At 44.0% G+C, this 22375-nt stretch overlaps 8 protein-coding genes across 8 annotated transcripts; 6 read left to right on the top strand and 2 right to left on the bottom strand. All coding sequences in view use genetic code 12, as the record gives it.

Annotated features, from left to right (window-relative positions):
- Nucleotides 1-2226: 2226 nt before the first annotated feature.
- On the top strand, nt 2227-3141 carry LODBEIA_P17700 (uncharacterized protein; the record flags this gene model as incomplete). The annotated part of the gene is made up of 1 exon (XM_066971695.1): nt 2227-3141. The coding sequence occupies one exon, from the start codon at nt 2227-2229 to the stop codon at nt 3139-3141; it is 915 nt and encodes a 304-aa protein (XP_066828708.1).
- A 714-nt stretch (nt 3142-3855) lies between these two features.
- On the top strand, nt 3856-4776 carry LODBEIA_P17690 (uncharacterized protein; the record flags this gene model as incomplete). The annotated part of the gene is made up of 1 exon (XM_066971693.1): nt 3856-4776. One exon carries the CDS (start codon nt 3856-3858, stop codon nt 4774-4776), a length of 921 nt encoding a protein of 306 aa, XP_066828707.1.
- Nucleotides 4777-5069: 293 nt separating this feature from the next.
- LODBEIA_P17680 (uncharacterized protein) lies at nt 5070-6152 on the top strand (the record flags this gene model as incomplete). The annotated part of the gene is made up of 1 exon (XM_066971692.1): nt 5070-6152. The coding sequence occupies one exon, from the start codon at nt 5070-5072 to the stop codon at nt 6150-6152; it is 1083 nt and encodes a 360-aa protein (XP_066828706.1).
- A 627-nt stretch (nt 6153-6779) lies between these two features.
- Nucleotides 6780-7877, top strand: LODBEIA_P17670 (uncharacterized protein; the record flags this gene model as incomplete). The annotated part of the gene is made up of 1 exon (XM_066971691.1): nt 6780-7877. The coding sequence occupies one exon, from the start codon at nt 6780-6782 to the stop codon at nt 7875-7877; it is 1098 nt and encodes a 365-aa protein (XP_066828705.1).
- Nucleotides 7878-8166: 289 nt separating this feature from the next.
- LODBEIA_P17660 (uncharacterized protein) lies at nt 8167-9156 on the top strand (the record flags this gene model as incomplete). The annotated part of the gene is made up of 1 exon (XM_066971690.1): nt 8167-9156. The coding sequence occupies one exon, from the start codon at nt 8167-8169 to the stop codon at nt 9154-9156; it is 990 nt and encodes a 329-aa protein (XP_066828704.1).
- Nucleotides 9157-9309: 153 nt separating this feature from the next.
- LODBEIA_P17650 (uncharacterized protein) lies at nt 9310-11367 on the bottom strand (the record flags this gene model as incomplete). The annotated part of the gene is made up of 1 exon (XM_066971689.1): nt 9310-11367. One exon carries the CDS (start codon nt 11365-11367, stop codon nt 9310-9312), a length of 2058 nt encoding a protein of 685 aa, XP_066828703.1.
- Nucleotides 11368-12049: 682 nt separating this feature from the next.
- LODBEIA_P17640 (uncharacterized protein) lies at nt 12050-15043 on the bottom strand (the record flags this gene model as incomplete). Its single annotated transcript, XM_066971688.1, has 1 exon — nt 12050-15043. One exon carries the CDS (start codon nt 15041-15043, stop codon nt 12050-12052), a length of 2994 nt encoding a protein of 997 aa, XP_066828702.1.
- Nucleotides 15044-20562: 5519 nt separating this feature from the next.
- LODBEIA_P17630 (uncharacterized protein) lies at nt 20563-21471 on the top strand (the record flags this gene model as incomplete). Its single annotated transcript, XM_066971687.1, has 1 exon — nt 20563-21471. One exon carries the CDS (start codon nt 20563-20565, stop codon nt 21469-21471), a length of 909 nt encoding a protein of 302 aa, XP_066828701.1.
- Nucleotides 21472-22375: the final 904 nt, after the last annotated feature.

The raw sequence follows: 22375 nt of genomic DNA, 5'->3' as shown, positions 1-22375 counted from the left end.
AGCCCCAGCCATGAGATGCATTCTTGCATTATTTCATGAGATTGTTTCTTTCTTCATCTATGCAAATCTCTATTGTTGAGAGCCCAGCAACAATAGCAACCGCAGAAGTGAGTGGTATTTTGGTCCTCTTCAGGACATCTATGTATATAAATGTATACATACATACATACATACAACTCGGGTAGTATATATCTGGAGTAGCTCTAGGCGGGGGCTTGGTCTTGGTTCTTCCTCCTCTAAGGCTTCACCAAACCTCATCAGTTGGAGATTGAAGATGTTTGTGAGCTAGTATCGGTCAGCTCAACAAACTTTTTTTCTTCACTTTTGTCTGCTCTCACTTATCAAGACGAACTGCTTATGGTCACTTGTTTGAAACTTAGGGATATGCTTTGTAATGTTCTGCTACTTGGGGGTAGAGGGAGCCCACCACATATATATGTGACACATCATAGGGAATCAACTGCCGTGAGGTGTTTCTGTCCGCACTCATCACTCTCAAAGTATCGTATACGAGGTGAAAGTCTTATATAGAAGCAAAAGTGATGATAATTATATGGCCAAGTGCGATGACCTTGCTAAGTCCCTACCAGTGCTTGGGCGTTTGTTGTTTCAATAATCTTTACATGAATGTATATACATGCATGTGTGTGAGTCTGCTGTTGTTCGGATAGCTATACGTCAGAGAAACAACTCAATCGAGAAAAGGCAGGGAGAAGCTCATTTGTTTAGCTCACCCTTTAAAGGTAGGCAGTAGAGTGTAAACTCAAAAAAGTTACGATTGCTAGAGGATAACGGAATGTATCGGCGGGGGGGGGGGGGGGGGGGGGGGTTTGAGGTTGCGAAAAACGCGCATGAAAAGGTAAAAGAATGGGGTGTTGTAATCAATCACCCCTAACTGTTTGGAACCCGAAGCTGATATTGGTTGCGAAATGTGCGTAATGAAATGTTTGATCGATTGCAAAATATGATGTATAGTGGAATTCCCCAACTCGGACACCCCACATGCTGCTTAAACAGCACAGGTGACGTAAATGTTACTCCATAAAGATCTTACCTCAATACTCGCTCGAGAATTCTAGTGAGTATATGGTAAAATGAGAGGTATCTGTATTATGGGAATCCTTGGTGTACGTGTACCAGCTGCTGAAGCTTGAAATCACAATAAAAAAAAAAGGTAAACAATACTGTGAGAGCAGCATTTGATCAGGATGTGTTAGCCACCAGTGTAAATACGAGTCATCAGATTTAAAAAGCGAAATGATTTTGGCCCTCATCATGTGGTCTTCTGGCGTGGATAAAAAAGTCCCGATGCAAAAAGGCGGCGGGGCCTTAGATCTCGCTAGTTCAGACAGATGACACAAAGGCAACTCGCGACAATAGACCGCTTGCAACATTTCCATCTCGCTTGCTCATCTTTGAGGTCCCTTGTAGGACGAGTAACCGGAGCGGAGTAAGCTCAAGTAGCAAGAATGTCTAGTCTAGTAGAACTTCCCTTCATCTCTACATGCGGCGTGTAAGAGGGGGGCCGCGCGACATTGGCAGACGTGCGCAGCGCGACACCTTAATGCCTGCAATTTACGAGCTGGTAGAAAAAAAAAAAAGATTCACGAACGGCTTGCGACGTGTAGAAACTCTCACCCAGGATCTTTCAAACAAAACAATGAATAGAAAAGACAAGTATACATAACAACCCAGCGCAATTTTAGCAGGGGTCGGTAACAGAGCAAGAACTATTTTTAGCTTTTGCGACGGTTTAAGTGATTGAAAATCTGGAGTGGGGAAGTCGGGGCCGCCATTGACCTCAACCAGGTCTTTGCAAAAAAAAAAAAACAAAAAAAACATAGGCCTGGCACCGTTCGATGAAGAGGCTGGGATATTTACGGCGAATGGAGTGCTTACTCGTACCAACACTGGTTATGAAGATAAGCGAGAGAGTATCGAATTCTTGGCGTGCACCGCCAATGGGTGAAAAGACGGGCCATGCTTGGAAAGGCGGTGATGATGGTGCTGGCGGTGGTTGTTGTCTACATGAGAGACGGCATTCACACTCATCTCCAACATCGCTTCGAAAAAAAGACCCTCCCCTCTCAACTCCAAGTCCAAACCTCATCCAAAAGCACTAGATGAAATGGTATAAATATCGAGCCAGAATCCACCTCAATCCTCGATCTTGAAATGAATATTTTCCTCATCAATCACTTCCATTGATAACTCCTCATCATCAATATGCATCTCTCAATCACCGTTGCTTTAGCTCTTGTTTCCGCTGTCCAAGCTGGTTACGTCAAGCCATACGAGACTTCGTGCTGTGAAGACAGTGAAATCACCACTTTTGATGACTACTTTGCCTTAGCTATCAAGCCATTATGTGACGACGTTCTTTACGTTGCATTTGAAATCGCTGATGGCCAGTTGGAACACAACTGTGAGACTGTTTGCTGTGATTTTGCTCACGCAACACCTTATTACGATGACTGCTGCTGTGACGATGACTGCTGCTGTGACGATGACTGCTGCTGTGACGATGACTGCTGCGATGATGACTGCTGCGACGATGACTGCTGTGACGATGACTGCTGTGACGATGACTGCTGTGACGACGACTGCTGTGACGACGACTGCTGTGACGACGACTGCTGTGACGATGACTGCTGTGACGATGACTGCTGTGACGATGACTGCTGCGATGATGACTGCTGTGACGATGACTGCTGTGACGATGACTGCTGTGACGATGACTGCTGCGAGTACACCGACAAGAAGAAGAAGAAGAGAGGCTACAACTCCACTTACGAGAACCCATTCGAAGACTTGTGCCACTGCTACTGCACCAGCGACCTCGACTGCTACGATACTTTCACTTTGTGCGATGGTGTTCTCACCGACGAACAAGCCAGAATTGGAGAAATCGTTGCTAACCACCAATTCCAATTTGACAACCCAGTTCAGCCTGACGCTTTGTTCACTTCCGGCTGGTCCATCGTTTGGAAGGACTGCTACTACTTGTTGGCCTTAAACGGATGCACCACTTTCTGGGAATGCGCCGTTGATGACTGTGGCACTTTCAAGATCTACGATGCTTGTATCGGTGCCCAATGCAAAGAAGTTGAAATTGTCATTATTTTCGACAAATGCTACTAGTAAGTTGCAAGAAAATGCTTTGGGAAAAAAACAAAAAAAAAACTACTTGATCTAGATGTGTGTTTTTTGGTTTTTCATTTTTTTTTCTTTATTTCTTCCCGACTTTGATATTGATTCGGTTATCGGTTAAGGGGCTTTTTTTTGGGTCGTTTGGGTTTTTAAGGGGGGGTTGCAAAAAAAAAAACAAAAGAAAACTTTCGGTTTGATCTTTGGGTCCTATTCCTTTTCAGAAAATATAGTTATCCCATTGCTAATACATATCACATCTACTAAAAAAAATGATCTCATCTGTAGAGGTGGAGGGGGATGGGGAAGAACAGAGTAGAGGAGGGTGAGGCTTCTATCTTGTGTGGCGGATTTGATCAGTTGGATTTTTTAAACGACTTGTGAGAGGTTTTCCTTGGCTTGGTAAGAGTGCTACTTCAGAATTTGTAAATTTCAGCTCTATCCACATTTTAAATTAAAAAAAAGTTCCAGTTGAAAGTATTATCAATGGGGGGCTGCTCATGGTCTTGCTTGCCATGAACATCCCTACTTGAGCACATATGCTGTCCCAGTGTCTGAGTGTTGGGTGACGCAAAAATTTTACGTCAAGCGTTGCTGCTGGTACCCGACAGAAAAAAAAAATTACACGACAGACAAGAAACCCACTCCAGCCTATTTCATTTCATCGATACAACAAAACACAGCACATCACACAGCAAAAGAGTACCAATGCCATATAACTCACTGAGAGGCTCGTCGAGATATGGCGACGACTATGACTCTTATCTGCACGACGGCTACCGCCGAGATAGCCGAGATAGCCGAGATGGCTACAGAGGAGGAGGCTACAGAGGACGAGGACGGGGACGAGGTAGTGGAGGAGGCCATTACAACTCTCAATATCGAGATAGTGGATACAGGAGCTCGTATAGAGGCCGCGGAGATGATCATTACGGCAGCAGACACGGAAGCTATTACAATTACGAAGGCAGGAGTCGGCTGGGCTCGTATGCGGACCATGGTGGGTCAGAAACTTTCCGGGGCGATCGCAACGCCGGAAACAGGTCCAGTCGAGATGACAGCGGTGCTGGAGTTGGAGCTGGTGCCGGTGGTGTAGGTGGAGGTGGAGGTAGTGGCACTTCCCATCACGAAACTGCGCCTTTGAGCGCAAACCACCGGGGAAGTTATCGAGGTGGATACGCTAGTGCTGGTGCTGGTGCTGGTGCTGGTGCTGGTGCTGGTGCTGGTGCTGGTGCTGGTGCTGGTGCCGGAGCCGGAGCCGGAGCCGGTCCAGGTCCAGTTCCAGGTGCCAGACCGAGAAATGGCAGTCATCATCTGGGAGAGTACTTCAAAGCTGGAGGCACGGTAGATAAAAACTCAAAACATTACAAGGAATTCTTACACGATACGAAGTTGAAAGAGTTTGCAAACCCGTGGATTAATATCTTGAATGTTACAGATGAGCCCACCCAGAAAAAATTGGAAGAACGATACATTGAACTTCAAGCCATTGATGACAAGATTGTGGAGTTGCAGAAACTGAAGTTGAAGTTGGAGATGTCGTTGTCCAGTTTGGAGAAACTGGCTGCGCGCGAAGAGTTGCACGTCCAATTGACTACGGAGAAGCTTGAAGAGTTTATGTACGTATAGGGCTTTCTAATAATGACTCGTAAATGATGATTGTGAAAAAATAAATCCCACCTCTCCAGTGACTGAGCTCTAAACAGGATCGACTTTACTGGTGCATTATCGCGTGGTCGACTTGGTCGTCCGAGTACCCTCTTCTCTTCTACCTACCGTCCTCTTCCTCCTTTGCAAATATCTGAGAAAAAAAAAAATCCAAAACAAAACGAGGGAGACACTCCGGCCTTGGAAAATTAAAGTCCCCACCACAGCCACGAGCACCACCACCACTACTACTAGTACCACAATTTTCTTCAAATATGACCAGTCTGATCACCCTGATCCCACAGGTTGATCAATTCTTACAGTCAATTGTTGACTCCGAATACGCCCAATATGCATTACTAGTGCCATTGCTTTTCGGAACTTTGAAACTTACGATTTTGCTCCTCAGATTTGGTTCCTTGATCTTTGACACATTTATCTTGCCACCGGTTGATTATAGGAAATTTGGTGCCTACACGGGCAATTGGGCCGTCGTTACCGGGGCCTCGGATGGAATTGGCAAGGAATTCGCCTTGCAATTGGCCAAACGCGGCATGAGTATCGTTTTGGTGTCAAGAACCCAATCGAAATTGGAATTGCTCGCAAAGGAAATCAGCGCCACCTACAAGGTCGGCACCAAAATCGTGGCATTTGATGCAGCAGCAGACGACGAGGCCAACTACTCGGAATTGGAAAAGGCCATCTTCGATACTCCAGTCACGATATTAGTCAATAACGTGGGCCAATCGCACTCCATCCCCGTGCCATTTTTGGAAACCGAGCAAAAGGAATTGAGAGATATAATCACCATCAACAATACGGCAACGTTGAGAATCACGCAAATTGTAGCGCCCAATATCGTATCCACCGTGGAGAGAGCCAACACCACCAACTCGAAACTGGCCCGGTTGAAAGGATTGGTGTTGACCATGGGCTCATTCGGTGGTCTCTTGCCCACCCCATACTTGGCGACTTATTCGGGCTCCAAGGCGTTCTTGCAAGCTTGGTCTAGCGCTTTAGCAGGCGAATTGGCGCCTTTTGGAGTCGACGTTGAATTGGTTATATCGTATTTGGTCACATCTGCAATGTCCAAAATCAAGCGTCCGTCAGCTACCATCCCCACACCCAAGCAGTTTGTTGCAGCTACCTTGAACTCGGTAGGTCGTAGGAACGGAGCTCAGGATAGATTTGCTACTAGTACACCATATTGGACGCATGCCTTGATGCATTTTGCGATTGAAAACACCGTGGGTGTTTACTCCAAGATTGCCAATACGTTGAACTTGAAGATGCATCAGTCTATCCGGGCTAGAGCTTTAAAGAAGCAAAAAAGATTGGCTGGTGAGAAACAAGATTAGGTGAAATTGACGAAAAAAAAACATTGCCTAAGCTGAACCTGAATGCATGGTGATGGATTTGGATTTGGATTGTGTAGAGTAAAAACATCTCGGAGGAGGAAAAATGTATATATACATCTACATATATACATATGAGCTCTTCACCATTTGTGGAAATGAAAAATTTATGTTTACTGTGACTATCACCGACGTGGTCCCGAAGTTACATAGAACTTGACTCTGAAGTTTTTGGTGTAGATAGATGTAGGACAACCAAACAGCAAATGGAAGAGTCACGTGACAGCCAACCGAAATATTCTAGAATGTACCATGAATGCTCGAGAGGGAGGACCACTTTGTCAGATTAGACCTCACGCGGTAGCGCGCGCATATAGGCTCCGAAGTTGACAAAATTACCCATAGGCTGCTCCCTGAGTTGCTATCTGTACCAAATTGACCATCGAATACTTATTTACGTTTCTCCTCCTCCCCCCTGTTCCACTTCCGACTTCCCACTTCCTAGTATCAAGCAATCGAACTGATTGACTTCAACTTTTAGAATCAGCAAAAATACTCATCAGAAAGGGAGCACTGATCAAGAGGAGCAAAAGAAAGAAAGAAAAAAAAAAATAGAGAAAAAGAAGGACCATGGTCAAAGATAAGAAACTTTACGATTTGCTCGGAGTAGAGCCAAGTGCGAGTGAAGCAGAGATCAAGAAAGGGTATAGAAAACAAGCGTTGAAATTTCACCCGGATAAGCCAACGGGTGACACGGAGAAGTTCAAACAAATCTCGGAAGCTTTTGATATATTGTCGAATGCAGAGAAGAGAGAAGTATACGACAATTACGGTCTAGATGCCGCTAGAGGCAATGCACCGGCTGAAGACCCAAGCGCACATTTTGGTGGAGCAGGTGGTCCAGGAGGAGCAGGATTTGCCGGGTTTGGCGGTGGAGGCAGAGGAGGTGGATTCCGTACTGCTGGCGGTGGAGGCTTTTCACAAGCGGATGCATTCAACATCTTTTCGCAAATGGGCGGTTTCGGTATGGGAGACGATGGCTTCACATTCAGCTCAAGCGGAGGTGGCGGTGGAGGTGGTTTTGGTGGAGCTGGGGGAAATCCATTTGGCGGTGCTGGTGGGTTCAGGTCAGCTGGCGGGGGAATGCCTGGTGGATTCGGCGGTATGGGTGGTGGTGGTGGCGGGGCACAACGTAGACCCGAGCCAGATACCGTGTCTATAGGACTACCAGTGTCTTTGGAAGATTTGTACAATGGTGCTACTAAAAAGATGAAAATCACAAGGAAAGATCCCAGCGGAACAAGAGAACAGAAGGTCTTGGAAGTTAACATCAAACCTGGCTGGAAATCGGGCACTAAAGTCAATTTCGCTAACGAAGGAGACTACCAACCCGAGTGTGGAGCAAGACAGACTATCCAATTTGTCATTGAGGAAAAGCCACATCCAACATTCAAGAGAGACGGTAATAATATCAAAATGAATGTGCATTTAACATTCAAGGAGTCGCTTTGCGGGTTTGAAAAAGATGCAACCACCATAGACGGAAGAAGGATCCCCTTGAGCAGATCGAGCCCCGTCCTGCCAAATACCAGTGTGACGTACCCGGGCTTGGGTATGCCAATCAGCAAATCCCCCGGCCAGAAAGGTGACCTAGAAATCACATACAAAGTGGACTATCCGACGTACTTGACACCAGCTCAAAAACAAGCTATACAGCAAAACTTCTAGGACAAGGTTAAGTTAAGGTAAGTTGTTGAAATGTAGTAATCCCTTTTTTTTTTTTTTCTTTCTTTCTTTTGTAAATGATCTTCATGAATGTATATACTATCATCTATAGAGAATGCATACTTTTTGACCCTGACTTTGGTTGTTTCCCTCTCTCTCGCGAGTGCGCATGAGAGAGAAATTTCCAAACCTAGATTTCTTCTTCTCTGAAGTTCTTGAAGATTATCTATTCCTTTATTGCGTCTCGCCCAGTTTTTCCAACACCAAGCTCCATACTACTCTGAACACGTCCATGTCTGTCATCTTAGCTTCGGCAGGGTACGACCATACAATACGATTCTGGGACGCTTTGACGGGGGTCTGTTCTCGGACAATTGCTCATGCAGATTCGCAAGTCAACCGATTGGAGATAACATCGGATAAACGATACCTTGCTGCCGCAGGAAACTTGTATGTGCGGCTCTACGATATAAGACAGAATGGCTCAGCCGGTAATGGGTCGGTCTCGAACGGTGCTGCAGCGGTGGGGTCCTCATCCAACAACAGCAATTCGAATAACAACAATAACCCTGTGATGACTTTTGAAGGCCACACGACAAACGTCACCTCTCTAGCGTTCCAAGCAGAGAATAAATGGATGGTCACTTCGAGTGAGGATGGCACGGTTAAAGTATGGGATGTGAGATCGCCTTCTGTGCAGAGAAACTTTAAGCACAACTGCCCCGTGAACGAAGTAGTCATTCACCCAAATCAAGGCGAATTGATCAGCTGCGACCAAGATGGCAATATCCGGGTGTGGGACTTGGGGGAGAATCAGTGCACTCACCACTTGATCCCCGAGGACGATGTCCCTATCAACTCGTTGAGTGTCGCTAGCGACGGATCGATGCTCGTGGCGGGAAACAACCTCGGCAACTGCTATGTGTGGCACATGCAAAACGACAAAGATTTAACGTCATTGACACCCGTCACCAAATTCCGATCGCATCTGAAATATATCACGAGGGTCTTGTTGAGCACCGACATGAAGCATTTGGCTACTTGCTCTGCTGACCACACGGCAAGAATATGGTCAACTGAACAGAATTTCGCTTTGGAAACTACGCTTCAAGGCCACCAGCGGTGGGTTTGGGATTGCGCGTTTAGTGCCGATAGTGCTTACTTAGTCACTGCGTGTTCTGACCATTATGTCAGACTATGGGATTTGTCAAATAGCGAGACGGTGAGACAATATAATGGACATCACAAGGGAGCTGTATGCGTTGCATTAAACGATGTTTAAAAAATAGAAAAAGAAAAAAAAAAACCTAAACAAGAAGAGGTGAGAGAAGTGCTAGTGCTAGAGGGTTCCTTTTTTTTTTTTGGTATTCATCTAAACTGGTTTTGATGGCGTGGTGGTGGAAAGAAGGGGAGGTTGCCCTATCCCTTCTGCATGTCACAAGAAATCGTCGGTGTCAAACGTGTGGAATAATGTCACTTGTTCCTGCTTGGCGTTGAAAATCAAGAGCCTGGTGGTGGTGATGTAGATGTTGGCATTGGCATGGATAAAGAACTTCTCCAAGCACGAATGTAAACTCAATGTCGATTTGATCTTGGGGTACTCATCACGGATCTCACCAAGCTTCTCCTCGACTTGTTCGAGCTCATTCTTACTGGTCACATGCTTATAGAAGAAATAAGCGCAGCGTGCCAACAACTCGAGCGAATCCGAGTACGCTCCGAAACAAGTGGCGATTTTCTCCTCTTTCAAATGATCCATTACTTCCATGATTGAGTTTGCAAGTTCAAGGTACAAGCACTCGTTGAAGAACAACTGGTTGGATAAGTCAGCTGGGAAATTCACGGCAAACATCTCTCTAGAATAGTATTTTAGAAATTCCATCCCGGAAGCAAAATCTCTCTTTTCGCAAGTGGCAAGGATAGAGCGAACAATGACGTTGAATGGGAATGCACATAGTTGAAATACCTTTTTTTGCATGATTTCATCAATCAAACTCTTGACAAAGTCGATTATCCCCGTTGGAAGCTGGAAGTTTTCCACTGCTTGGTCAAGCATCTTGATCAACGCCGAGTTGCCCGTTCTTTCCACCAAGCCGATGAATTCCTTCTGCAAAAGACTGAAGTACCCTTCATTCGGTAAATTGTAGCTTGAGCTTGGGTTCAAAATCAAGGCCATGAAAAAATTCCTAATCTGGACTTGTCTTTTGTAAAGGTCAACGTCGAGCTCATGAAAGCAGTGGGAGCAAGTCGATTCCTTGGGTATGGTATTGGGTGCATTCAACACGCCGCTTAAGCTGGGAGACTTGACGGGCTTGAAACAGGAAAAGCATTGCATGGTGAAAAACACATCGGTTTTCAGTGTACACAACTGGCAAGTGCATCTGAAATAGTAGCGCTTGAACAACTGATACTGGCGAATCTCAGTTGGCATAGCCGTGTTGATGTATGTCACCGTGATTTCATCATTGGGTTTGATGGGTAAAGAATTGATTAATTTGAACTCGCCATTTTTTTCGCAGCCACCTCCACCACCCAAACTGCCACCACAACCCAAACCGCCACTACTGTTATTGTTATTATTATTAGGTGGCGGTGGTGGGGTTTCAATTTGGATGCAATTGGGCAAGCAGCTATGATTGATAATGGCAAATTGTGGATCCAAGTTGTAACCCACGGCTTCAAACTTGTAGTTCATCAACGTTGAATAGTTGATAAAGACTAAATTGATCAAATTTTCCAAAAATTTCCAACTCGATTTGGCAATCCGGACTTCACCTCTTTTGAACGCTGCCATTGCCGGGATGAAATCGTTGAAATAGGCAATGAACATTTCAACAATGACGCATTTAATCCGGTCTCTGTTCTTGGCCATCTCGCCATCGGCCCGGATCTGTCTTTGGTGCGTGCACAAGTTGTTCACCAAGCATGCAAATTCACTATTTTCCAAGTAGTTGAACAAAGTAATCATGGTGAGGTGCACCAATTCGGACTCGACTCGGTGTAGTCCACTAAAGTCAACATAGGGCAAGAGGATCTCTTCATAAAAGTTTTGATATGGCAACCTCCGCCTCTTGTTTCTAGTGGCGGTGGTGGTGTACTTGGTGGTGTTATGGCTACCTACACCATTCCTGTTGCTGCCCTTCAGAGTGCTGCGACTTCCTCTACCAGCTTCTTCCATTTCCTCCTCTTCTTCTGGTTCCTCAAAATAGGCAGAAAATGCAGAAACCTCCATGACGCAAGTACCGATATTCATTTCCTTTTCAGCACGAATGCCCCTGTTTGAAGGGAACTTGTCCTTGCCAAATACAACAATCTTGTCATTGGATATGGTATCATAAAATTCACGTTTGGAGTTTTCATCCACGGGGAAAATGTACACATCCTGGGATAACTTGTCGCAGAGTCGTTGCTTCCAATATTCCTTGATGCTGGGGACTTTCGTTAGTTCCGGCGTCGACTTGAACGCTCTACTGGCATGTTCGATAGCTGTCATTATTGTATACCCGTGGGTCAATAGAAAGGTATAAAAAAGAAGCAACGGCAGGAATCGTCAGTTTTTTTTCCTTATTTTTCTTTGTCTGTTGTTAAGTGACAACCTTTGGATTTATATCCACCAGTTGCTGTTTTATTTTGATATACCCAGAAGGCTCCAAAATGTTTGCAATTGGGATCTCTTTCCATGGTGAGAGATTTGGGAACCATGTGTGCCAGTAGATATGGCTACAGCGGTGAGGTGGTTCCAACACGCAGTAATCCTTTTTTTTTTTTGCAACCAAAAATGTCGCGGTCGAGAAAAAAAAAAAAATTAGAAAACATCAAGAGTCTCTTTTTTTTTTACAACCAAACCTCGTTTTTCAGTTGCTGGTCCTATTAAAACTCCATCAATTGCAGTTATCTATTAAAAAAAAGACCCATTTGAATATATGTTTGAAAGAGGAAGTTGAGAATCAAAAAAAAAGAAAAATCAAGAATAAAAAATATATAACCTTTAGAAATAATGCGGGATCAAAGAAGGAAAAATTTGAACGTTGATAGGGGGGAACGGGAGCTGGACCAGAGTGTGAATGTGGGTGTGGTTTTTTTTTTCCCGTTTTCTCATTGATGCAGTTATGAAATGCTATTAGGTTTTTTTTTTTTTTTTTTTTTTTTGGCTGTGAACAACTTTGCAACGAGGTTCAAAGAGGCGCGTCAGTTTGTTCAGGTAGAACATCTCCCGTGGCCAAAGATCTCGGGTCAAAGTCAAATGAAGTCTCCAATAAATCAATTGGCCCAAATGAACTATCGTAGCTGGATGACAAGTATTGCAGCTGCAGTTGGTGCTGCGTTGACGAGCCAGGATTACCTTGCTGACCTTCATACAACAAATAGTCCGGCTGCTGTTGCTGGTTCTGAAGGAAAATCGACGATGAATGCGAATGAGATGCACGATGCAGATGCGAGGAGCGTGGTTTTAAATCACTCTTAAAGAACCCACCAAGTTCCATATGGAATGCCAAATACTCATCAACCCAGCATCGGACTATCCACCATGCTCCAAACCCTTCGCCACTTGACAAGCTGATTTCTCGAAGACATGTTGTGAGGAAATTCGAGGTCAAGAGCAAGAATAACCTCGCGTTGATAGTAGGAAATCGGTTGGGTAGATCCCCCACAAACTCGGCAAATTTATTCATTTGCATCGAGGGCGGGAAACCTGTTGCATCACTTGGTTCTTCACCAGGAGGCGGCGGCGGCGGTGGCCGGATAAGTGCCGGCACTTCTGAAGTCATGATGTGGATCAACAAGTTTATGTTTTGCTCGTTGCAAGGTATCTCGCGTCCAACCAACTCGTCAAAATTTAGTTTGGTCCAATCTTGAACCATGGCTAGGGTCTCATTCTCGTCATTGAGGATACGTGACGCGGGCTGGCCCGTCTCCAAGTTTTTGATTAAACGATTCAACAAGTTTATGAAATGCTTGGCTAGCTTGAGCTTCATAATAATAAAGTTCTTGGGTATCTTGTTGTTTGTAACAATGCTGTTTGACAACGTTTTGAGAAAAGTGTGAGCAATCAGTTTAAGTTGATCAATGGTTTCTTGCGGCATCATAAACTGGAGTCGAAGTTTGGACAACATGCGGATCATTTTCTTGTACATCAACAAATCGCATTGTTTAACCCATTCCAAGACGGAATCAGTCGTATACAATCGGAACACCGGTACTGTGAGAATACTATTGAAGTTGTTGAAGCAACTAAACAACTTTTTCAACTGCATATATCTCAATGATTCAAAAACTGAGTTGACATGGACCTTGTATAGCGAATGCAAAGTGTCTGCAAGGTCACGATCGGCATCATTGGGCAAATACGGGTAGATGGACGGCAACACTATTGGGGAATAGGGAAAAGTCTCCAGAGAAATCGTCTCGTCGTTTAACAAGTTGAAAAGGTTCGGAACATATTTCATATGAGCCACCAGCGGCAATTGACTTGCAAAAGCAGAGGATGTTCTAATACTTGGAGAATTGATTGGCATATATGATGGCGACTGAATTTGCTGCAATGAGCTTGGCGACTCTTCAAATGACACCGAGGAACTTACTGAAGAAGCCGGCGATTGCACCGAGCCGCTAGTAAAACCACTCATCAATTGTTGTTGCTGCTGCTGCTGTTGTATCTGCTGTTGCTGCTGCTGCTGTTGTTGTATCTGCTGTTGCTGCTGCTGCTGTTGTTGTTGGTGGATCATTTGCAGCTGCATATTCTCATCGCCTTTCAACTTGACACCACAATAATGGTATTTAGATTGGCCTCGCATTCCAAGTCTTCTCGTGGTTATATTGGGGTACAATATCTTTACTAATTTGCCAAAGCTTGCCGGTGACAAGGGGGAGAGGCCAAAATCGGCGCATATTTGCACATACCTGGCATAGATTCTATTTCTCGGTATCACTGCCGTGGGAGAAACTTCACATGAATTGAGTAGCCAAACCATTCCGAATATCAGCCGTTGGGTTTCCTTGTTGTTGCTAGGATCTGAGGAAGACAGGGATGACAGTATACCTGTAACAACAGCACTGGTCAATTGTTGTTGTTGTTGCAGCTGCTGCTGTGGGTGTTGCAGTTGCAGTTGTGGTTGTGGCTGCTGTTGCTGTGGTTGTTGCTGATCATTCTCCAACAACTTGATCCTCTGGGCCAATTCTGCCAATGGTGTCGCCAGTTTTTCCATTGCCAACTGTTTCAAATCGTGCTCATTTGCAACTGCGCCACCTCCTGTACTTGAAGTTGATCCAGTGCGTCGATGTCGTTTGCTCCGACTTCGCTGCACGGGCAGTTCCTCCACCGGTGGCCCCGCCGCCGCCGCCGCCGTAGCGGCAGCTTCTTGAAGCGAAGTCGTGCCTTCCGGTAATGGCTGCAAGGACATTTGAGTTGGTGCTCCCATAGAGCTGGTTTGATATGGTGGAATGCTATAAGTCTGTTGGAAATGCGGATTTAGTCGATCAGCTTGTTGCTGTTGTTGTCGAGACGAACTCGGCATAGACAAAGCCACATCCGGTATGCCAGCCATTTGTTGCGGGAACCCACCTTGAAAGTTCAAAGCATTGGGCGGTTGTACCTGTGGTTGTATCTGTGGCTGCGTGAGTTGTTGAAGGGGTTGCAACAGTTGTGGAGGTTGATAGATGTTCTGAGTCGAGGGTTGTTTGAACGCCATATTAGTTTGTTGACTTTTAGGGGGAAACCCTCGGAAAGTCCCAATACCAGGTTGTTGCTGCTGCTGCTGTTGTTGTAGTTGTTGATGTTGTCGTTGTTGTTGTTGCTGCTGTTGTGGAGTTTGCAAGTGTGGTGGTGGAGGTATACTAAGATCAAGACCAATGCTGCCATGTCTCGCATGGGAAGGTGTTACACCACTCGTCGTTTGATACGACTGTTGGGGAAGTTGGGCCGGTAGCTGAACCCCTGGTGCAATGAAATTTTGTGTATCGCCCATGGGTAGTTGTTGAGGTTGAGGTTGTGACTGTGGTTGCAAATAAATATTTTGAACAGGATACTCATAGTGACGATCCACTCGAGGAGGTTGAAACACTGGTTGTTGTTGCTGCTGCTGCTGCTGCTGCTGCTGCTGCTGCTGCTGTTGCTGTCGTGTCTGCCTCGATCCCTGATTTTCTAGGGTAAACTGTTCTTCAGGGTTCATAAAATCATGGAAGTTAAAAACTTGAGTGGGTCTATGAGGGTGTGCAAACGACTAAATATAAAAAAATTTAGGTTCCTGTCGCTTAATTGACGAATGGAATCGGATATTAAAAGGAATGAAGGCGTTGGTGGTAAGGTATTCACCGAAGGAACGAAACAAAACGAAACGAAACGAAACGAAATTGAAATGAAATGAAATGAAATGAAATGAAACGAAACAACCAGGTGTGAGATTAGCGAGTGGAATATGGAGAATTAAAAAAAAAAATACCAAAAGACAAAGAACAAAAAGAAAGGATGAACATGCAAAAAAAAAGAAAAAGTTCAAGTAAAATGGGTGGGTTGGCGTTGAGTTTGAGTGTGGGTTGATCTCAGATACGGTGAGTAACCTGTGGAATATGTATGGATAAGCAGTGTTTTTTTTTTCTTTTGAAACTCAAGCTGTACGGTGGGAAGATAGATGGGATTAGCAGATTTTTTTTTTTTTTTTCGTTGTTAAAAATCGACTTTTTACTGTTTGCTTGAAATCAAAAGTGCTTTCGTATGCACTTTATCACTTGACACTGACTTGTTGTTAAGGGTTGACGCACATGCACACACTCACACACCGTTTGTTGAAAAAACTAGTGAAATTTGGTGGATTTTTTTTTGTCACTAGTCCCAAGAATCTCGGACTTTTTTTCATGACACTCGAAGGGGCGAGGGGGCGAGGGGGGTCATGGGGGGGGGGTTAGGAGAAGCAATAAGAGGGAGCTTATCATTCTGAAATAAACAAAAAAAATAAAAAAGTATACATATGTGATAGGCAAAACAGACAAAGAAAAGAAAGAGGGAGGATAGAGTTGTTGAACCACTTTTTGATATAACTTTCCGAGAGGATGTGTGTTTTCTTTTTTTTTTATTTTTTTATTTTTCGAACTTTGTTAGCAGATCAAAACAACACTGGAGCCTGAGACACAAAGCTAAAATGATATGTAAACAAATTACCCGAAGCAGCATAGTAATTAAGAAAGACAAAAAGAAGCTTAAGCTAGGGGGGAGAGGGTGCGGCTCAGCAAGTCAGGTACAGCCATCTCTGGCTTTAATATTATGGGTGGTTTTATCAAACGATACGAGATACGCTACCAAACCATCGACAACCACCTACCACCACCTACCACCATCCGTATAATCTCGCCACTCTGGGCTTCGTCGACTTACACCAAAAGACGTGGATAGAGCAAAGACCACCTTATCTTCCTAATCTCAAACTAAGAACAAGAACAAGAACAAGGACAAGGACAAGGACAAGAGCAAACATCTTTAGGAAATAAGGTGCAGCACCCTCCCATTTCATCGTTGTTTTTTGTTGTTTTTGCTTTTGTTGTTGTTGTTGTCGTCAATTGGAATATTTCGTTGTTGTTTTTCTTTTCACCACCAACACCCCCAACCCCCCCAACCCCCCCTTTTTCTATTTGTTCTGGTATGGAGAATTTCAGTTGAAGTGACATTGATCCGTCTAGTATTTAAAAGTTTGCGTCGTTTGCTACCAAGGTGAATCTACATGGCTGGAGCATCAAACCAAAAACCAAACCAAAGAGACTTTTCTCGATTCTCTTGTTCTGCTTCCTAATTGGACTTGATGAAAACAATAAAAAACCTCGAAGATTCGGTAACGTTGCGCCCGCGCAACGAAGATCATCTTCGTGCGAATCTCAGAAAGACAGGGAGTGTGCTAGTTCTTCGCCTAAACACCCAAAGGATTCTGTCAGCAAGGTCCTGACCCCGGGGCTGCAATTGGTACACCAACACCTACACCTACACCTCACCCTCCCTTGCCCCTTCTCCCGAGTTACTCAATCATCACGTTTGAGGCTATCTCGAAACTACCTCCTGGCTCATCTTTAGAGGAAAAAAAAAAGAAGAAAAAAAAAACTTCACAGTTCAAAATTCGATATTGCTCCCGTTTTACCCCCTACCCCCTACCACCCCGAAAAAAAAAAATAGATTTTCTTGATGCATACAATTAACGAGAATTTTTTCTTTTAACAAAAACAAACGCAAACGTCTGCTGTGCTAGATTAAGATGTTTTCCCGCTTCTTCAGGACTGGCATTGTTTACATCACACTGCAATTTTCATTCGATGATGGGATACTACAACCACCACGAAAACAACAAATAACAACAATCACAGCATCCCCTTTCCTCGTCTTTCCGAGCAATATACGAGGTGTTGGTGTCGGTAATAGTGGGTTATGGGTTATGCGTTATTTCGTTGTCACTTGCCACTCCTCCCGTTTTTGACTTTTTATTCTTTTTTTTTTTCTTCTTTTTCTTCTTTTTTTTTTCATGAGATTGGGTTTTGCTTTTATCCCCCACCCCCCGTTGGTTGTTCAGCTGCCATTGAAGAGCTGGTAAATCAGCAATTGATATTCTCAAGATAGGACAATACAAACACGCTGTCGAGAGTCGTGAAACGGGTTTGAAATTTTTTCAAGAAAGCGCCAACTGCGTATATAAGAATGTGACCTGCCTGCCCGTATCGATTTGGCTTATTTGGCCTATACCCTGCACATGTATATTTATATATATATGAGGTTGTGCTTGTTGGGGGCTTACTGTAGTAATTTACTGTAATTCGAGGACAAATCCTGTCAATCTGTAGAGGCTATATTTGACACTTGTTGCGACTAACCGGGATTATCTCGACGAAAAAAAAAAAGAAAAAACAGACCTCAAGAGAAGATGCCGTGGGGTTGAATATGCTCAAGAAAAAAGCTCTCTATCCACTTAATCGAGATTTTGATGGTTGGCTCAGCAAATTTCAGCTTTTCGTCTATGCCTATAAAACAGTGTTTGGAATTGGTCAAGCTTCTTATCAGTTCTGGACTCTTGATATCCTTGGAGACTAGGAATGGTCTATGACGTTAGAGAGTGATATGATGGTGGCGTCCTAAGCTCAAAGCTTTTGAATGAAAGGGTCCCAAAACTCTAATCCTAGGACCAAGAAAAGCAAAAGAAGCAAAAAATAAAAAATTAGAAAAAGATCCGTTTCTCTTGACCTGAGATATCACAGGCGGTCTCTTGAAATACTCGAGCTCATGCTAAGAAATTCATGCTTCGCCAAAAGTCATCAAGCTCTGGGATTCAAGCTTCATTGCTTAATATCTCATTACAGCCTCAAGGAGACTTGGTGCATTGGACTGTCTTTTTTTTTTTTTTTTTTGGTCAGATCCTGGCCTATTCGAATGATATGATGGTTTTTTCTTTTCTTTTTTTTTTTTGTACTTGATGAGCAATCGAAAAGGGGGAAGAAATTGACGGTTGACGGCTTGCGTGATTAGCTTCCTTCACTGTTGATACTCTGCCACTCGGTTTGAGTTTTTCTTTTTTGGTAATAGTTCAAGCCTCTGTTCTTAAATGTTAATCAAGGGGCAAGATATCTTCTCCAAGAACTCGAATTTTTTGACACTTTAGCTCAGTTCAGGGGGGAGCAAACGTTGGCACTAATTTGTACCTGGGAAAGTATCAATAACGCACGCCACGTCTCCACCGTTTTCAATCCTCGATTCTCTGCTCTGCTTCATCTGAAGATAATCAAGACAAGAAACATACACACAACGTGTGATCCGCACCTACCGCGTGTTGTAATTAATGCCACCATAAACAACTCCGTTATTCGAATCACTTCAAATTAAATAATGATAATTGAAAAGACTAAATTTTTTATACCAGCGAAAATGCGTTGAGCAGCAGCAGCAGCAAAATCTTTGCTTACGAGCGAATTGGCAATGCAAGCGAAACCCTCCCCGAAATTTACAATCTGTGCTCGAAGCAAATTGAATCGATAATTTTGAACATGCGTCTCTCCCTCTCAGTCTTTCCTGCTCCTCCTCGTGTTTACATTTTACCATTTCAGGAGCTTAGAACACAGTATGCTGTGCTACTTTGTTTGGTTCAATTGCATAACCCCCCTGGAGCTGGAGTGGTTGTGAGATCTCGGGGCGTTCAAAAAATTAAAAAAAAAAGAAAGCAATCGCAAGCTGCAGCGTCTCTCGTAACCGTCTCATAGTTTCATTTTTTTTTTTTTTTAATTCATCAAATGTCAGAACTCGCCTCAAGTGGCGAGAGCTATTTATTTCCGAATTTTACTTTTCACGTTTGATTTTTTTTTTTTACTTTTTTGCGTCTTTTGTCTTTTGCAGCCAAGTACCACTGCTTCCACAGGCATGCAGTGATCAGACAAAAAAAAAAGGCACATATCTAAGTTATGGAGCTGTCGAACAAGAAATGCGGTTTTTGCAATCGAATTTAGAATCTGAAATCTTGCCCACTAGTGGTGGCAATTTAGTCAAGATGCATACCAGTTTTGAGGGGGGAGAGCTGCTAATGAGATAACACTACTTCTCACCTTGGCCAAAGTCAAATGTGACGTTTTCTTCAAAAGACTTTGCACGGTGGGAGAAAAGTAGTTTGAGGAAAACTTTAGCAAAAAAAACACCCCCTTTGCATTTGCAACGAAGCTTGAACCTGGAAAACAATGGTTACAACAAAATGAACCACGAGGATCAAATCGTGCTGGTTGACGTGACCCACTAAACTGGGCAAAATTGCCTCATCCAGAGTCCCGAATATTGCACACGGTCGCGAAAAAAATATCGACTAAATTTCATTGTTGGAATATGGGATCTTCGTTCAAATCACGACTGTTTTCGCTTCTTTCATCAAAGTTCCCAGTTTCCTCGGATAACCAATTCACCGGCGCCTGACCCTCCCTCCGTCTTCAACACACACACGCACCGGCAGTCTCGTTCTTTTTCCATCGGCTTCGATCACATTTGCCCTGATTGAGTTAGAAAGCGTAGGACCCATGCATCTCCTGTTTTGGGAACGGGAGGATGTGCGGGAGAAGGCGCGCCGCGCCTGTCCATGTCCACAAGAAACCGCAGGCTCCAATTCAATTCCAAATTGAAACGACTTGGTGAAGTTCTTCAAAAAAATGTCGTCCATGTTTTTGCAAGTTTGCTTGTTTTGTATTTCTTCTTCTTGAGTTGAGTCCCTTGCATTTTGGCAGCGTGATTGAGAAAGAAAAATGGCTGCGAAAAAAAATAAAATGCAACAAAAAAAAAAAAGGGAATTCGATATCGCAGCCATGTAGTTTCAATTCGAAATGCTCAATGCAAACCCCACCCCCCCAAAAAAAAAAAAAAAAAACTTAAGGGAAAAGAGTGGTGGGACTTGTCTACGTCCATTCCGTAACCTCTGTTGGGTTTTCAGAATAGAAATTTGGTGGCTGCTTTTCAGCGGTAGGCTTGAAGACACGGAGTTGTTGCGGAGTTATCACTCTATAACAGCGCGAATGTCTGCTAAAAAACCGTGTCGCGAACAAAATTTTCATGACATGACACCGTTTCTGAAATTTTTATAACTTTTTTTTTTTAATAGTCTCATCTCATCGCTAACAAAAATATCAAGCAGTAACAACTCCACTAGCCATTTCAGCACCATCCCCCACTACCACTACTCCCGATCAAACCACTATGGCTGTATTCAATTCAAATCCAGAGATTCTATTACGTAAAAGAAAGAATGCCGACCGCAAAAGATTAGAAAAACAGGAGCAGATCCGGGACAAGATTGCAGCTAACAAGAGAAGCAAACTAGAGCAAAAAAAGAAGAAATTCATTCGGGCTGAGACGTTACTCAGAAACCACAAATCAAATGAGATTGAACGCAAGAGAATCAAAAACGCCTCGAGAAAGCTCAACAAGATTGACGACGGCGAGACAGATGCGCTGCTGAAACCCACAAGCTCCCACCAGGGCAAAGTTCAAGATCAAGGCGAATACAAGTTACTATTTTTGATTAGAATACCCAACCACACCAAGGGACTCAAGATTCCGAAAAAGGCATACCAGATACTACAGGTGTTGAAGTTGACCCAGTCCAACACGGGTGTATTCATTAAAGCTAACGAAGCAACCATCAGATTGTTGGGCTTGATTGCCCCCTACGTCATTATTGGCCAGCCTTCGATTTCGTCGATCCGGAAGCTTTTCCAAAAAAGAGCCCAGATTAAGGAGCTTGTCAAGGATAACGCCGACGACGACGAGCCAGAGTCAAAGTCAAAGTCTCTGGAACAGCCAGTGGAGAAAACCATTAAGTTGGATAATAACCAAGTTGTCGAAGACAAATTTGGCGATAATATCGGTTGGATCTGTATTGAGGATCTCATTCATGAAATCGTCACGATGGGACCTGATTTCGTCAAAATCACGGGGTGGCTAGAGCCTTTTAAGTTGAATGCTCCTGTCAACGGGTGGGGTCCGCAAGCCAAATTGGCACGGTTGATTTATGACAACGATCACAAGGTGTCAATTTCCTTGGCCCAGGATTATAAGTTGAAGGAAGTTGAAGATATCGATGCTATTATCGACCAGCAGAATTAAACTGGATGGGTTTACTTAGGGCAAGTGGTGCAAAGAGAGATTTCCTCTCTCTATATATATATATACGCCATGTATTAAATCACAATAGAAAATAAAAGAAGAGCTAAAAGTCTCAATTGGTGAGCTTATAGCATATCCCTCGATGATCTTATCTTGCTTTACTTTGGAAGCAATCTTATCTTGCTATACTTTTGAAGCAACCTCGTCTCTTTCTACTATTCTTTTGCTGTTCTTAATCGAATCTCCTCTAGTGCTCACATAACAAAGAACGAGTGGTGGAAGTCAACCTTGACAGTTTCGACCACGAGTGGCGCGGGCAGTAGCCACATCTCCAGTTTCAGAAGATTTCACCATCTATCCATTATTTTTTCCCCCTTGAACTACTCATTCAAAAAAAAAGGAAAAAACAAAAAAATTGAGAGCAAGGGGGGGTGAGGAGAGAGGGTGGTTTCGTCACTTACGGACTTACCAGAGCCTTAGCTAGTCCAAAATCAGCTGTCATAACGCCAACAGAGGCCAAGGCCAAGTCCAATAAATTACTCTGATATTTTTAGAAACGTGCAGCACGGGAGAGATGCAGAAGTGGCAAAGGGGAAGGGGATCGGAGAGGGATTGGAGGTTCAAAGGAAAAGTCGCAGCTATGCAGTGAACGCACGACATTTTCTCAAGCCCTCTTGGTATCACCGGGTGAAGAGGAGGGAGGGAGGGGGGGAAGACATGTTAACCGCTCTGCTCAATCTCTTAATCTTGAGCTTCTAACGTTTGTCGGTTAGATGAGCATAGCAACGAGCACAAGCTCAGGGCTCTCCTCCGCTTCCCTCCTCCGTTCCCTCTCTCTTTCTTTCCCTTCCTCCTTCCCTCCCTGCATGCATGCATGCATCACTCTACTAATTGTATGATTGTC

This window comes from Lodderomyces beijingensis (assembly GCF_963989305.1).
Source record: "Lodderomyces beijingensis strain CBS 14171 genome assembly, chromosome: 2".
NCBI lineage: Eukaryota > Fungi > Ascomycota > Pichiomycetes > Serinales > Debaryomycetaceae > Lodderomyces > Lodderomyces beijingensis.
The sequence above is the reverse complement of the archived record's forward strand: the minus strand, read 5'-3'. Positions and strand labels throughout refer to the sequence as shown.